At 54.7% G+C, this 14864-nt stretch overlaps 1 protein-coding gene across 1 annotated transcript in view; it reads left to right on the forward strand.

Annotated features, from left to right (window-relative positions):
• Positions 1-207: 207 nt before the first annotated feature.
• PARD6G (par-6 family cell polarity regulator gamma) overlaps positions 208-14864 on the forward strand; it is a 108442-nt gene continuing 93785 nt past the window's right edge. The window contains exon 1 of the mRNA XM_007449954.1: positions 208-279. Within this exon, the coding sequence (XP_007450016.1) occupies positions 208-279 (72 nt within the window). The remainder of the gene's footprint in view (positions 280-14864) is intronic.

Consider the following 14864-nt stretch of genomic DNA (forward strand, 5'->3'; position numbering starts at 1 on the left):
GCTTCCCCAGCTCCTCCTGCGCGCGGCCCCTGGAGTGCCCAAGGCGCGCGGCCAGCCCAGCTCGGGCCGCTGCACTCGAGCTGCCCCGCGGCCGAGCGAGCGCGGGCCGGGGTCGGGGCCGAGGCGGCGGGTATCGCACCCAGGGTCCTTCTGCAGCCCCCGTAGCGAGGAGCGAGGGCGAAGACGAAGCTAAACGGGGCCGGAACCATGAACCGGAGTTTCCACAAGTCTCAGACCCTGCGCTTCTACGACTGCAGCGCGGTGGAAGTCAAGAGCAAGGTGAGCCGGGGGCCGGCGGTCTGCGCCCCCCACCCCCGCGAATGAATGGGCACCCCGAAGGGGACTGGGAGGTGCGAGACGGGCCGGCGCCAACTTTGGAACGCGGCGCCGTCCGTGGGATGTGCAGGGGTCCCGCGATCCTTCCCGCCCCTGCGCGCGCACAAAGCCCGGCAGCCCGATAGGGTTCAGCTGGAGCCCCGGCGCTCGGAGGGCCGCGCGGCCGCCTGACCCTTCGCGAGAGCGGCTCTTTTGTTCCACAAGCTGGCGGCGACCCGGCGCGCCGCACGGTGGAGGGGCGACATTTCCGGGGCGACCCAGGGGCTGCTCGGATTCGGGGCCGTGGAGGGGCCTCGGGGGCCCGGGCCAGGGGAGGGCCCTGGCCGCGCCGCCTCCTTCATTGCGGAGGAGTCTCGGAATCGGTGAGGGAAGACGGGAGGCCGGTCCCCGATCCCCGGACCGGACCCTCAGCCCCCGGCCTGGCCCTCTGTACCAGTCCCTCAGCCTCCCGGCGCGCCCCAGGCCCAGATTGCCCGGGCGCGCCGGGCCGGCGGCCCCTCCCGCTGCCCGCGCCCCGGCCCCAGCGTGCCCGAACTTGCGGGTTGCTGTGCGCGTTTGGGTAATTGGCTGATAGGATCTGGCGCTTCTGCCCTTTGCGGGGGCGGCTACTTCGCGGCAGACGCTTTTGTCTGCGAGGGTCTCAGTGGTGGACCCCGCGGCAGAGGAGGAGTTGCAGTTGTTCAGGGTCCTGGAGGGAGGGGTCCCGGCTTACCGCTGCCTGGGATCCGGCTCTCGCCCGTTCTCTGCGCGCCCCCCGCCTCGGTAAAGCAAGGCGGAGGCAACTGAGTGGTTGGTGGGAGGGGGCCGGACCCGAGGGTGGGCTCTGACCTCCAACTCTGCGCACGCTTGGGTCGCGGGGCGTGTGTGCCCCGGTCCGGTCTCTGGGAAGACGAACCCGGCGGGCCCCTACCTGGGTTGCCCCTACCGGCCAAGGGGGGTGCTTTGGCGTAGGAGTTCCAGGGCTTCCTCCGAGGATGGGGGATTCTCTGCGGGAACCCCACTGCAGTGAGTTGCGGCATTTCATCACCATCTTGTTGGACAGTCTTTTTAGGAACCCCTCATCTCTAACTACCCCGTGTGCTAATTCTGGGACCCTCGCCCCGCACCCCTCCCCGCTTTTAGCCCCAGAGCGCCCACAGCCCGGGATCAGAAGTGCCCGCTGTGAGTTGCGTGGGGGGAAGAGCCGACAGGCGTGAGTGGGGCCCCAGTAATTTGACGTTTCCTCAACTCAGTGGGAAGGTGGCTTTGTGGAGCTCACTGTCGCCTGCAGTAGCCCTGAGCCCGTGTGGTGTTTCGTTTTAACTGTTTATTTTGAGATCATCACAGATTAACAGGCAGTTGTGGAAAAGAATACAGAGACTTCCCCAAAGGTAACATCTTGTATCGCAATGTCACATCCAGGACCTCATCACACTTGCTCACGGGGTGTTTTTGGGTCACACACTTTTGTTGTGTGCTCATTCCTGAGACCCAGCACGGTCACAACACAGACCACTTCGATCGCAAGGGTACCTCCTGCTGCCCTTTCACGGTGGCAGTTTGGTTCTAAGTGATTAACATCACATGCTGTTCCTGAGTCTCACTGACCACATCCCCTGTGCTCAGTAGCCACAGGCGGTTTGCAGCTGCCTGACCAGATTCAACTCCAGAGGGTCTGTCCAGAGGGACAGCCCTGGAGGAAATGCCCTCACCAGGCCTTATCTTGCAGTTAGTTCTGCACTGTGGACATTGTGAGGACCCCTGGGGACTGGAGAGTAGGCGTCTGCCTTTGCCTCTCCTGGGGAGCTGTGGGCTGTGGGCTGTGGGCGTTTGGGTGGCCCAGCGGGTTGCCTCAGGCTGCCCCACCTTCTTGACTCCCCGGTGAAGAAGGGGCACTGCCCCATGGCCCAAGCCTGGGTTCAAGTTCAGATGCATTGGCTGCTCCACCGGGGGTGAGTGGCAGAGCGCGAGTTTTGGTTGAATTTGGGAGCACCCCTGGCAGGCCACACCAGCCTGGGCCCTGCTGGGCTGGCTGGTTATACACACAGCACCACGACCGACCCCTGCCCTTTTGGAAGAGGGGGCTTGCCTTACTGTTTGTCCAGAGAGTCCACGCGGCTCGTCCATCTGTACACGCCCTCCCACCCACCCACTTGGTAGTGAATACTTGCAGGCATGGAGTCCGTCTGTGCAGGGAGCCTGAGTCCAGCTGCTGATGGCAAAATATGGGAGGCCAGACGTTACGACAGTGACGTCTTTACACCATCTAAAGGTAGCACTGTAACACCTGGGTTTGTATGTGGAGAAAGTGGTGCCCGGGAGCTGAGTCTGGCCAGTTCTGCCACCTACCCTTTGGAGTATTCAGGCAAGTTATTTAACTGTTCTGAGCCTTAGTTATTTCATCTGTAAAATGGTCGTTGTACCTATTCCGCGAGCCCCCCAGGATCGAATGAGGTGATGAATGTGCAGTACATTTAAACTGCAGAGCACCCACAATTGTAAGAGTTAAGCACTGCAGGTCAGGATTCTGTGGCATTTCAGGATATCAGGTCTGAAAATCTGATCCTCTCAGAATTTTTGGCATTAGCCATCTGCCACAGCTGGTCAGTTCCCAAAGCCTCGGAGGCAGAGACATTATCTTGACCTGGTGGGTCTTCCACATGGTATAGCCCCTGGCTCTTCCCCAGCATTTCTGTTTTAATACCTGTGATGCATCTATTTCTCTCCCCACCAGCTGCATTTCTCTGCACTTTGGAGTATAATTGCTTTACAATGCTGTGTTAGTTTCTGCCTTATAACAAAGTGAATCAGCTGTATGTATGCATATATCCCCATATCCCCCTCCCTCTGTGTCTCCCTCCCACCTTCCCTATCCCACCCCTCTAGGTGCACGCACTTCTGACTCCCCAGTTCTGGTTCATGGGGCCGCCATTTCACACTCACTCTTTTTCCTGTCTCCCTGTAAGACCTGCAGTGGGGAGGGGCTGTGCAGCTGTCTGCGGGAGCATGTTTCAGGCCGAGGGGAGCAAGTCTTGGCCCATCAGAGGGGCAGCAGGAAGGCCAGTGCTGGGGGAGGGGTCTGCAGGGGCAGAGTAATTGGGGATGACTTGTTTGAGGAGAAGGCAGAAGGCTGCCCGGGGCCATTGTGAGCCACAGGCCTGAAAAGCCTAGAGGAGCTTGCTGTTCACTGAGCCCTCACCCTCTGGCTGGAGGCCCCTTTGTTAAATGAGGCCCATGTTGTCCCGGTTTCCTTACCCCTCAGGCCTCATCCGTGTTCTCTTCAGACTCTGGGCCCCGTTTATGTGGCTTTCCCCCAACCTGAAATGTTTTCTCGAAGAATCTGCCCTATCCTGACCACCCTCTCCTACAAGGCCCACCTGATGTCTTCACCAGCCCAAGCCTTCTGCATCCTCTGACCCCTTCCCCGTGTTTCTCTCATCTTATGGCCTTTGTCACGGTGCTGGTGACAGGAACCCAGGACTGTGTTTACACCCCCATGGCTTGTTGTGTTCATTGTGTGAGGGGAGAGTAACACCTCTAAAGGTTTTAATCCAGTTTTGGCTGCTTGGTTTAGATAATGTTGGAGACTTTTCTGCATTCTAAACAAATACGTTATCATTGTAGAAAATGTAGAAACCATAACAGGCACAAGGGGGTAATTCTCACATCCAAAGTGTGGTCGCATGTCCTTCTGACCCTTTATATATGCATGTATACATGCAGATGTCTTTGTTTTACAGAATCAGAGTCATATTTTACAGGTATATTATTCTGTAGCCTTCAAGTTTCCGCCTTGAACTTAACAGTGAAGTGTTAAGTGTTTTCTCATGTCATTAATAATTTTAGAAAACATATTTTTGAAATGACTATGTAGTATTCCATCTTATGTGTAAACCATAATTAATCTAACTAATATCCTATTGGGTTATTTCCAGTTTTGTCCTAGAATAAACAATGCTGTGAATAACAACTTTGCATTTAAACCTTTATGTAAAGAGTACATATAGAATGTATATCATAAAAAGTATACAAAGAATACTGATTCCCTTAATTCAATGCAGAACTTTTATTATTTCTGTAGGACAGATTCCTAGAAGTGAAATTACTAAGTGAAAAGTATGCACATTTTTAAGGCTTTGAGTACATATTGCTGAATTTCCTTCCAGAAAGTCTCTTCTATACATGTGTACCTTGTTGCATGTCTAGCCTTCTCTCTCCCTCCAGTCCTGGGTATTTTCTTATTCTATCCCATTTAGATAGTGAAACACTACCCCATTTAATTTGTATTCTTGGGTTATTAGTGAATAGAAAATTCTTAAATTTGTTAGCTATTTGTATGTCTATTTTTAGCTGCCTGTTTCTTTCCACCCTTCTTTTTTTTTTTGATTAGTCTTCTTATTTTCTACTGAGTGATGGAGCTGCTTGTCCCAGGAGATTTTCCAATCAGTGCAGATGGTGCTAGGTGACAGTGTTCCCTGTGGTCCCAGATCTTGTCTCTGCTGAGGTTGTCGGCTGCCTGGCCATGCCCTTGCATCTGGGGGCTGGAGCCTGGGCCAGGCCCTCCCCATGGGGTGGCTGGGCACTTGCCTCCTGTGGGCCAGTTGAGAACCGCCTGACACAGTTTGACTCACCTGTGTGTTTGGCTACACCCTTTTAAGATTCCGGTTTTGTTGTATCCGTGCATGTCTGTGTTTAAACAGGTTCGGTAACTTGATTTGGGAAGTTGCATCTAGAGGAGACTCTCATCAGGGACCCAGGTGGAGAGTCAGTCTGGTGGGCATGGATGGTGTTGCGGCCCACCTCCTGTGGGTCTGTGACCCGTGAGCAGCAGAAAGCCCTGTGGGCCTTCCTAGGGGCACCCCAGTTGGCAGGGGTTCAAGCCCTTTCCTAGGACCCATGACATTTCAGATAGAGGGCTCTTCCAACTTTAGGGAAGGAAAGGAGTGTCAGGGCCTGGGAGATGCAACCATTCAAGGTTGCTTCTAGGTGTCAGAAGCTCTAATGTTTGTGAATCACATCCTGAATCGGCGAAAATAGAGAGGCATCCTACCCCTTTCCCATGAAGGGGCCTCCTGGACTTTTAGAGGCAAGCAAGGAAGGAGCTTGGAATGACGACCGCAGAGGCATCTGTGAAAGGGGCCTCAGGGGTCTGGGAGTTGCATTTGGTCAACTAGCTGTTTCCATGTTTATAGGCTCCCCACTTCCTCTCGGCAGATTTCTCCTCAGCTGTGAACCTGGGGAGCAATGCGAGGTGCTGTGCCCCTTTCTAGCCCCAACACACACCCGGTAGCCCTCCTCTGAGGCTGCCCTGAACACACTGGGGGTATAGAGATGGTCCAGGCTGGATGCTGCCCTCTGTGTATAGGTGCATTCAGAAGTATTTCTTAATATTTGGTTAACCACATACATATATATTCTAAATACATTACAAATAATAGTTCATCAATCCCCAATCACAGCCTTGCCAGATGAGTTCTGTTACAACCTCCCTTACACAAGAGAACACTGAAAAGTCAAGGTGGCTTCACTAAGCTGGCTCAGGTCAGGGAGCTCAGGCAGTTCGGCTCCAGACCCCATGCTCTTTACCATGGACGGTCTGTGGCCCTGCTGGAGGAGGACTGCTGCCCCTCTCCCTCTGACAAGCCCTCAAGTCCAGGTCCGGATACTGACGCAGGTGTTCACAGCTCGCCCCGTGTAGAATGGGGCAGCCCCTCCCGGGCTGCCTGGATCTGGAGTTTGGAAGCATTAGGCCTAGGGCTTTGCAGGGAGGAAGCTCTACTTTCCTTCCATCCCGGGAGCAGTTTCTAGCCGTGTGGCCTTGAGGGAAGTCCAGTGTTCAGTAGTCATTCTTAAAAGCCTGTCATCCACTGATGTATTCATTTACTGAGTGACTACAGTGTGGCAGGTGTGGGCTTCATGCTGGGGTGCAAAGGTAACCAAGACAGCCAGTATCCCCACCTTAAAAACGTATGATCCAGTGAAGGATCAGTCACTGATGGGCATATCAGAGTGGGTGGATGCGGGCGTCCTTCATTCTGGTATCCAAAGTATCACCAAGTCCACAGTCTCACATCTTGATACCAGAGGTTCCCGGTGCATCCTGGCCGTCTTGCCCACATAGCGAGAGCAGTCGGTGCTCGGGCATCCAGGAGCTGCTCTTGTCTTCTCTGGCGTCAGCAACAGCGGTGCCCACGCGGGTTGCTTTGAGATGAGTCAGAGCATCTTCTCCCCTCCTTGCTTCCAGAAGCAGCTGGGCTCTGGTCCCCACTTTTACGCATCTGGGGACTCTAGCTCTCTCCCTGTGCTGCCTTTCTCAGTAGCACGCTCCAAGGAAAACACTCAGTGGCTAAAATGTGACAAGCAGTGCTTTGCATGCAGTAGGTACTCAATAAATGTTAGTTGAGTTGAAATCAGATGATTTTCCTGATAGCTGCTAGTTCAGAAGTGGTCTGTCAGGGTACTTTCAAAAAGACCTGCTTTTTGGGGAAGGTGACCAAAGCTGGATTCACCAATTGACTTATTCCCAGGGCATCTCTGAGAGGGGTCAGGGGCCTTGTCGCCTGCCTGCTAGTGCCCTGGAGGGGAAGGGAGAGAACGGGGTAGCAGATGAGCTGAACAAAGAAGAGAAAATTTGGAAGTTCAAAGGAAGCTGATTTAAAAGTCCACGTGGACACTGCTGCTGTTGTTAGTGTCTCCTTATTTCCTTAGTGCTAAATTGTAGGCTGAGAGCTGCAGGGGCCCAGCTCAGGGCACGTCGTCAGAACCAGCTCCTGTGCATCTCCACGAGCACTGCCCACCCCTCTTCCCTGTAAACCCCATTGGCCCTACCTGCTTCCTCTGCCAGAGCTGCCTGGGCAGCCCTGGGTTACCCATAGGATAGGGGTAGCAGGACAGGGCTTTCACTGTTACAGCTGGGACAGCAGTTACCTTTGATCCCTCCTTTCCCTGTCCTCTAAGGTCAGTGCTTCCCAGGTTCCTGGGGTCCAGGGATATGTGTCCCGCACCCCACCATCCGTCTCTCCGACTCGCCAAGACTGTGTTCCTCTGGGGCTCTGCAAAGATGCTTGCTGGCAGAGGAGACCAAGGGGGTGGGCTCCTCTCACCATCCCCAGCCAGAGCGTATGCTCTGTATTTTGGGGTATATGTGTAGCTTTTTACTTGAGGGAAGTAAAAAAAAGCTTTTGCCGCTTAAGGAGTGTGAAAAGCACCCAGAGCCTCCTGCATGGCCCATCCCCATTAAATTCTTAGTTTGTCACCCTCCCCGGGTCCACGGGCTGACCTTCTGCAACCTGGTCCTCTCCTACACTTATGCAGGAAGCTCTGCCATGCCTCAAGGCTGAAACAGCTGCCTTTTCAGGAAACTGTTCCAGCCCCGCCTCACAGCAGGGAATCTCTCCTGTGTGGAGTGCGGTGTGTGTGACAGATTAGTGTACTAATCTCAGGCGTGTGGCTTGATGAAATTTTACATGTTTGCACACCCGGTGAGCACTGTGCGCACACACACAGTGTGGGACATTTCGGCTTTCAGGAAGTGCCTTCGTGCGCTGTATAGTCAGCCCCCATCCCCAGTGTAACCACCAGGGTCTCTGTCACCAAAGATGAGCGTGCTGGTTGTCAGGCGCGATGTCACAGTGCAGTCTTTGTCCGCAGGGTCCATCCGTGTTGTGTGCACCAGAGATCTGTTTTTTATGGATTCAAAGTATTCCTTTGTGCAGAAGATGTGGCACATACATACAATGGAATTTTACTCAGCCATAAAAAGAAACGAAATTAAGTTATTTGTATTGAGGTGGATGGACCTAGAGACTGTCATACAGAGTGAAGTAAGTCAGAAAGAGAAAAACAAGTACCGTATGCTAACACATATATATGGAATCTAAGGAAAAAATGGTTCTGAAGAACCTAGGGGCAGGACAGGAATAAAGACGCAGACATAGAGAATGGACTTGAGGACATGGGGAGGGGGAAGGGTAAGCTGGGGCGAAGTGAGAAAGAGACATAGACATATATACACTACCAAAAGTAAAATAGCTAGCTAGTGGGAAGCAGCCACATAGCACAGGGAGATCAGCTCGGTGCTTTGTGACTGACCACCTAGAGGGGTGAGATAGGGAGGGTGGGAGGGAGGGAGACGCAAGAGGGAGGGGATATGGGAACATATGTATATGTATAACTGATTCACTTTGTTATACAGCAGAAACTAACACACCATTGTAAAGCAATTATACTCCAATAAAGATGTTAAAAAAAAAGTATTCTTGTGCATCCATCTGTGTTGCTGGAGGCCCAGGCGGCCAAAGCCTCCTGTGAGCTCCCCTTCAGTGTGCTTGTGAGTTTCACTAGCTGTTCTCGATGCTGCTGGGGGCCGGCTGGCGGAGGCCCTGGTCAGGCTAGCGCACAGCCCACTGTGGCTCTTCTGGAGTGTCAGGTGTGCGGGCTCCAGCCCTGGACTTGGGTGGATTTGGGTGGAGCAGCTGTTGTAGGGTTTTGAGGGTTAAGGAGTTCCCAAAGGCCTTGAGCCACAGCTTATTAATTAGTTGTTGATTACTGAATCCAAACAAATCAGGAATTTGTCTTATGGAATTGAAGGGCCTTCCTAGTCCTTTATTTATTTATTTTAAAAAATATTTATGTATTTATTTATTTGGGTTGTGCCAGGTCTTAGTTGCAGCGCACGGGATCTTTAGTTGCAGCATGCAGATTCTGAGATGCAGCATGCAGACTGTCAGTTGTGGCTGTGGCACGCAGACTCTGAGATGTGGCACGCAGACTCTCAGTTGTGGCACGCAGGCTCTGAGATGCGGCACGCACACGGGATCTAGTTCCCCGACCAGGGATGGAACCTGGGCCCCCTGCATTGGGAGCGTGGAGTCCTACCCACTGGCCTGCCAGGGAAGCACCCCCGTGTGCCGGTCCTTCATTTAATTCTGCAGTTTGAGTTGCTGCTGTCCTGCCTTCCTCTGCCCCGCTTTACCCCGTACTACCTTGCGTGGGCCCTTCTGGTGGGCCAGGTGCTCGGGGAGAAACTGAGACACGACATGAACAGGGACGGGCCTGGTGCTGCTTGACGGGTCCAGGACAGCTCGTGCCACAGTCTCTTTCTTTTCTTGAAGTTTATTTATTTTTTTACAGCAGGTTCTTGTTAGTCATCTGTTTCATACACATCCATGTGTGCACTTGTGCATCCATCTGTGTTGCTGGAGGCCCAGGCGGCCAAAGCCTCCTGTGAGCTCCCCTTCAGTGTGCTTGTGAGTTTCACTAGCTGTTCTCGATGCTGCTGGGGGCCGGCTGGCGGAGGCCCTGGTCAGGCTAGCGCACAGCCCACTGTGGCTCTTCTGGAGTGTCAGGTGTGCGGGCTCCAGCCCTGGACTTGGGTGGATTTGGGTGGAGCAGCTGTTGTAGGGTTTTGAGGGTTAAGGAGTTCCCAAAGGCCTTGAGCCACAGCTTATTAATTAGTTGTTGATTACTGAATCCAAACAAATCAGGAATTTGTCTTATGGAATTGAAGGGCCTTCCTAGTCCTTTATTTATTTATTTTAAAAAATATTTATGTATTTATTTATTTGGGTTGTGCCAGGTCTTAGTTGCAGCGCACGGGATCTTTAGTTGCAGCATGCAGATTCTGAGATGCAGCATGCAGACTGTCAGTTGTGGCTGTGGCACGCAGACTCTGAGATGTGGCACGCAGACTCTCAGTTGTGGCACGCAGGCTCTGAGATGCGGCACGCACACGGGATCTAGTTCCCCGACCAGGGATGGAACCTGGGCCCCCTGCATTGGGAGCGTGGAGTCCTACCCACTGGCCTGCCAGGGAAGCACCCCCGTGTGCCGGTCCTTCATTTAATTCTGCAGTTTGAGTTGCTGCTGTCCTGCCTTCCTCTGCCCCGCTTTACCCCGTACTACCTTGCGTGGGCCCTTCTGGTGGGCCAGGTGCTCGGGGAGAAACTGAGACACGACATGAACAGGGACGGGCCTGGTGCTGCTTGACGGGTCCAGGACAGCTCGTGCCACAGTCTCTTTCTTTTCTTGAAGTTTATTTATTTTTTTACAGCAGGTTCTTGTTAGTCATCTGTTTCATACACATCCATGTGTGCACGTCAATCCCAACGTCCCACCACCACCCCTGCCCTGCGACTTCCCCCCTTGGTGTCCGTACGCTTGTTCTCTACCTCTGCCACAGTCTCTTTGGTGACGGTGCACAGTTGACCTTTTGAAAACTGTCTGAGTTTCCCACAAGGAAAGAAGACCCCCACGGCGGCCTTGACCGTGGCGGGCTGTGGAGCCAGGAGCTTCACGTGGCCTTCACCTAGGGGTGTCCCTGTGTCGCCCTGCAGCTCCCCACTTGCACACCTGAGGATGTTGGTGAGCCGCACCCTTTGCCTTCGGGAATTTCTTCGCTTTCCCTAGAAGTCCTGCCTAGTGGTCCGGCGTGTTTATTTTCCGTTTCACGGCCTGAGTGCGCCTGTCGAAAGCTGGACTGTATGTCCGTCAGTCTACAGAGCAGATCTCTCTGTGCCTTTGCTTCCGAGACAGCACGTGGGGCACTGATGCACAGGGGCAGAAGGCCCCCCCGACGGCCTCCTCTGGGGGTGCGTGTTGCTGTGGAAGGACCCTGGGGTCCCTGGTTAAGGGCCGTGGAGAGGAACTGTGAGGACCATTAAGCGGCTGTCTTTCCGTGGTCAGCTATGCTAGAGGACCTGGGAGGCTGAAGGAATGTTCGCGTCCTGTTTTCCACGCTTGGGGGCCTGAGCGACTGCTTCCCCACCCCACAGGCCCTGCCCTTGCTTCCCTCGCTGCCTGGAATAATAACAGGCTGCTGCTGTGGGGCAAAGCAAACTACTCTGCCTGCAGGAAGGTCCTTCACACAGGGGAGGAGGTGGCCCCTGGCTCCTGGCAGCAGCCACCAGTGCAGGACGAGCGGGGCGCCCAGATTTCACAAGAACCTGCTCCTTTGGCCTGGAAGGGGCTGCAGAAGCCCGTATGTCTGGACGCTCTTGTGGGAAGCAGTGTGTCGAGGGCTCTCCGGAGAGGAGCTGCCCTGGAGCAGCTTTGTCCCTGCTCGTCTTGAGCTCGGAGTCACCGGTCCTGTGCACCGCCGCCCTGAACTGGGAGCAGCTTCCCAGGACTGCGACCGCACCGCTGATCAGTGGTGCCTCCTCTCAGCCCACCCGATGGTGGGTCACAGACTCTGGTCACCGCCAGGCCGAGGATCCGCAGGGACCAGCCCTTGAGCGTGAGCAAGCGGGGTTGCCCTGCAGTCCTTCCTGGAGTGAGGTTCTGGGGAACGCACAGTCTCTGGGCTCCCTCCCTGCCCTAGGAGCTGGGTCCAGACTGGTGGGAGCAGGTGACCACCCAGGTCACCTCACCTGGAAGAGAGTCCAGGCAGGTGTGACCTTCTCTCGTCAGTTTCAGTGGCGTCTCATGCTTGCAGCTTCCCTTCTTGGAGCATCGGCCGTGTGCCAGCTTCCTGCCGGCCCTTCTGCCAGGTGCTCGTCACAGACGTTTCCCATGCTGCTTATGACACCTTGTGCATGGGCTGTAGAGTGGAGGACCTGGGGTCTTGGCCAGGCTGTTAGCTCACCCAGCCAAGGCCCCAGCCAAGTGGCAGAATCAGATCTTAAACCCTCAATTGCTGTGCCATCCTGCTTCCCATCTAGTTATTATCCCCTGGTTCCACCTCATGGAAAACAGACAACACCTACCTGGTCCAGACGTGCTCTGAAGTCACAGCATGTGTCACTCCACCTTCCTCCCCAGCACCTCCTGGACACCAGCTCAGGGCTGCTCTGCTTCTTAAATATCCCTCCTGCATCCTGTGAGATCCCCTCTCCTCGGCAGCCCCATGAGCTCTGGCCTGTGTACAGTCTGATTGGAGGGAGATGGGGAGGGTACAGGGAGAGCCTTTTCCTCTGTATCCCTGCAGAGGCTCTTTGCAACTGTGGTCAGTGTTAGCGGTGACCTCCCAGGTCCCTAGCACACTGGACATGTGACTCAGTGGAGGCCCCTTGGATTGCAAGGCTGGGGGTGGGCAGCGCCTGCTCAGCTTAGCTCTGAGTCCCCATCCAGAGACCGGGGTTAGGGTCACACTCCTGAGCACAGCTTTTCTCTCACAGAGTTATAAAAAGGTGGTTTCATTGTGAAAAATGCCCTGAAAAATAACTGCCTGCCAGTGACGGAAGGGACAGGGCCTATGGAAGCCATGACTCGTGTTCAGAAATTAGGAAGGTGGCTCAGCTGAAGGAGGGAACGCCGCTGTTGGGGGCCCACGAGCTTCCTGCTCTGTCATTTATAAACCCACACCGGCAAAAGGTCTCACTTTATGATGCTGGCAAGTGTGACTCTTTGAGAAGGGCTCAATACAGCCCTGGGAATGCGTGTGGAAGGTCTAGCTCAGTGCAAAACTTCTCCATGCGTACTTGGCCAAGAAGAGCAAAAGCTCCGGGAGCAAAGCTGATCGAGTGCAGGCCGGTGAATAGCTGCTGTTTGCTGGAATCTCACTCCGAACAGCACGTGGGTGTGTACTCAGTTCTCACAACAACCCTACAAGGAGTATACTTTGTCCCTCTTTTACAAAGGAGGAAATAGGCTTGGAGAAGTTGAAATTATCGAGTCACCCAGCCAGTCAAGGTGAGTCAGGAATTTGAACCTAGTATACTGGTCCAGAGCCTTCGCTCTTGGTGACTCTGCCTTTTGTGTGATAAGCTACCACTGGCCCAGGCAGCGTCCCGCCTCAGCCCATCCCCTCCCTGGACACTGACGGTTTTCCATGCACCCTGAGCTCATGTCCAAACGTGACCTTGCCTCCCTACTCAGGCTGGGGCTCCAGTCCTCTGCCTGAGCGGATTTCTGTTCCAGGAAAGTTCTGTGAAGGCAACGACAGATGAGCACCCTGGCATTTGCCTCCACACTCTGGCTCAGGTGGACCTTCCAGTTCGCCAGCCCCACCTCAACACCAGGGTCTCCCTTCACGTTTACCCCCAGCTTCTAGAGCAGCCCGACTCCGGTTCATGCTGCTAGCCCCACCATGGTCCCCCTTTGTCCACGCTGTCAGCTGGTCTGGGTGCCATCCCTTCCCACGTAGGGCGTCCCTGTCCCTTGGAATTCTCACCCACACCATGGGCGCTCTTTAGGTCTTGTCTAAATTCTCCCCTGTATTAGCCTCAGTTCCTTCATTTACTAGCCTTGTACCCATGCACTGTTATGGAATCCTTCCAGGCCTCAGTCTCCTGGTCTGTAAAATGGGAACAGTGACACCTCAGGGTCGCCGTTAGGGTCATGTAGAGCATGCACGCAAAGCTTGGCGCCCACCACACCTTCTCTACCACAGTGGAAACCCCTGCCAGGCAGGGACCACAGGCCATATTCCTAAATCTCTCCTCCATTCTCAACCCTGCCCCACCGCTACATTTAGCAGTACTGGGTCCATGGGTGCCGGTCACGCGTTCGTGAGCAGAGGAGCTTGTGCCCACCTGTCTGGAGCACATGTGGGGCTCACAGAGGTGACCAGAAGTGCAGTGGGTTCTCAGTCCCCAGCAGCTGTCTGGCAGCCTCATGCAGGAATTGGTGCTTGTCTGAGCAGTTCTGCAGGTGCTGACAGCTGCGCCATCATTGCTGTGGATTGAGGTGGGTGGACGGGGCACAGCAAGGGGTCAGGCTCCGCCCCATCTGACTCACAGGTCTGTGGCCCGATTTTAAACTGTCCCAGCGTGTCAGCCCAGGAGGTCGTCCCATGGCAGGTCCCACGCTCTGACAGATACCTCGTTAGGACGACAACCCGTGCTGCCTGATCATCCCATAAATGGAGGTCTCTCCACAGTTTCCCACGTGGCATGCTTGTGTACACATGTTCCTTGGCCCCGTCCTGAAATGGTCCCGAGGTGCTGGCGTTTACCCTATGAATGTACGCTCCTGAGATCTTTTATGGTTGGAATGTCGTGTTGATTGTAACTCCAGGACCCACCCCGATGAAGAGCAGAACGTAGGTCACAGCCCACAGGGCTGCCCAGGCAGCCTCCTGGTGCACACACTGAGGTCCTGCCCCCCGCCCGGTGCCTGGGCTGTTGGGAGATCCTTCGGGCCACATGTGCGTGATGTGCTGCAGCCCCTCCTCCATCTGTTTGTTGCTTTCCTCGTGCACACAATTTAAACCGGGGCCTGTGTCATGCCGCTGCTTCGTTTACGTTTCTCAGTTTGTCATTACACATTTGCACGTGATTACTGTTCAGCGTCTCAGTGTTGGGCTCTCAAGCTAAACCATCAGCCTCACAAAGACGCTCATCACTGGCGCAGGGCCTGGCCTGTATTGGGCATTCAGTGAAATCTTGTTGAATGAATGAATGAGTACTAAAAAGTAGCCCAGGGCTTCCCCGCTGGCGCAGTGGTTGGGAGTCCGCCTGCCGATGCAGGGTACACGGGTTCGTGCCCCGGTCCGGGAAGATCCCACATGCCGTGGAGCGGCGGGGCCCGTGAGCCATGGCCGCTGAGCCTGCGCGTCCGGAGCCTGTGTTCCGCAACGGGAGAGGCCACAGCAGTGAGAGGCCCGCGTACCG

The sequence above is a fragment of the Lipotes vexillifer genome, unplaced genomic scaffold, assembly GCF_000442215.2.
Source record: "Lipotes vexillifer unplaced genomic scaffold, Lipotes_vexillifer_v1.1 scaffold1012, whole genome shotgun sequence".
NCBI classification, from domain to species: domain Eukaryota; kingdom Metazoa; phylum Chordata; class Mammalia; order Artiodactyla; family Lipotidae; genus Lipotes; species Lipotes vexillifer.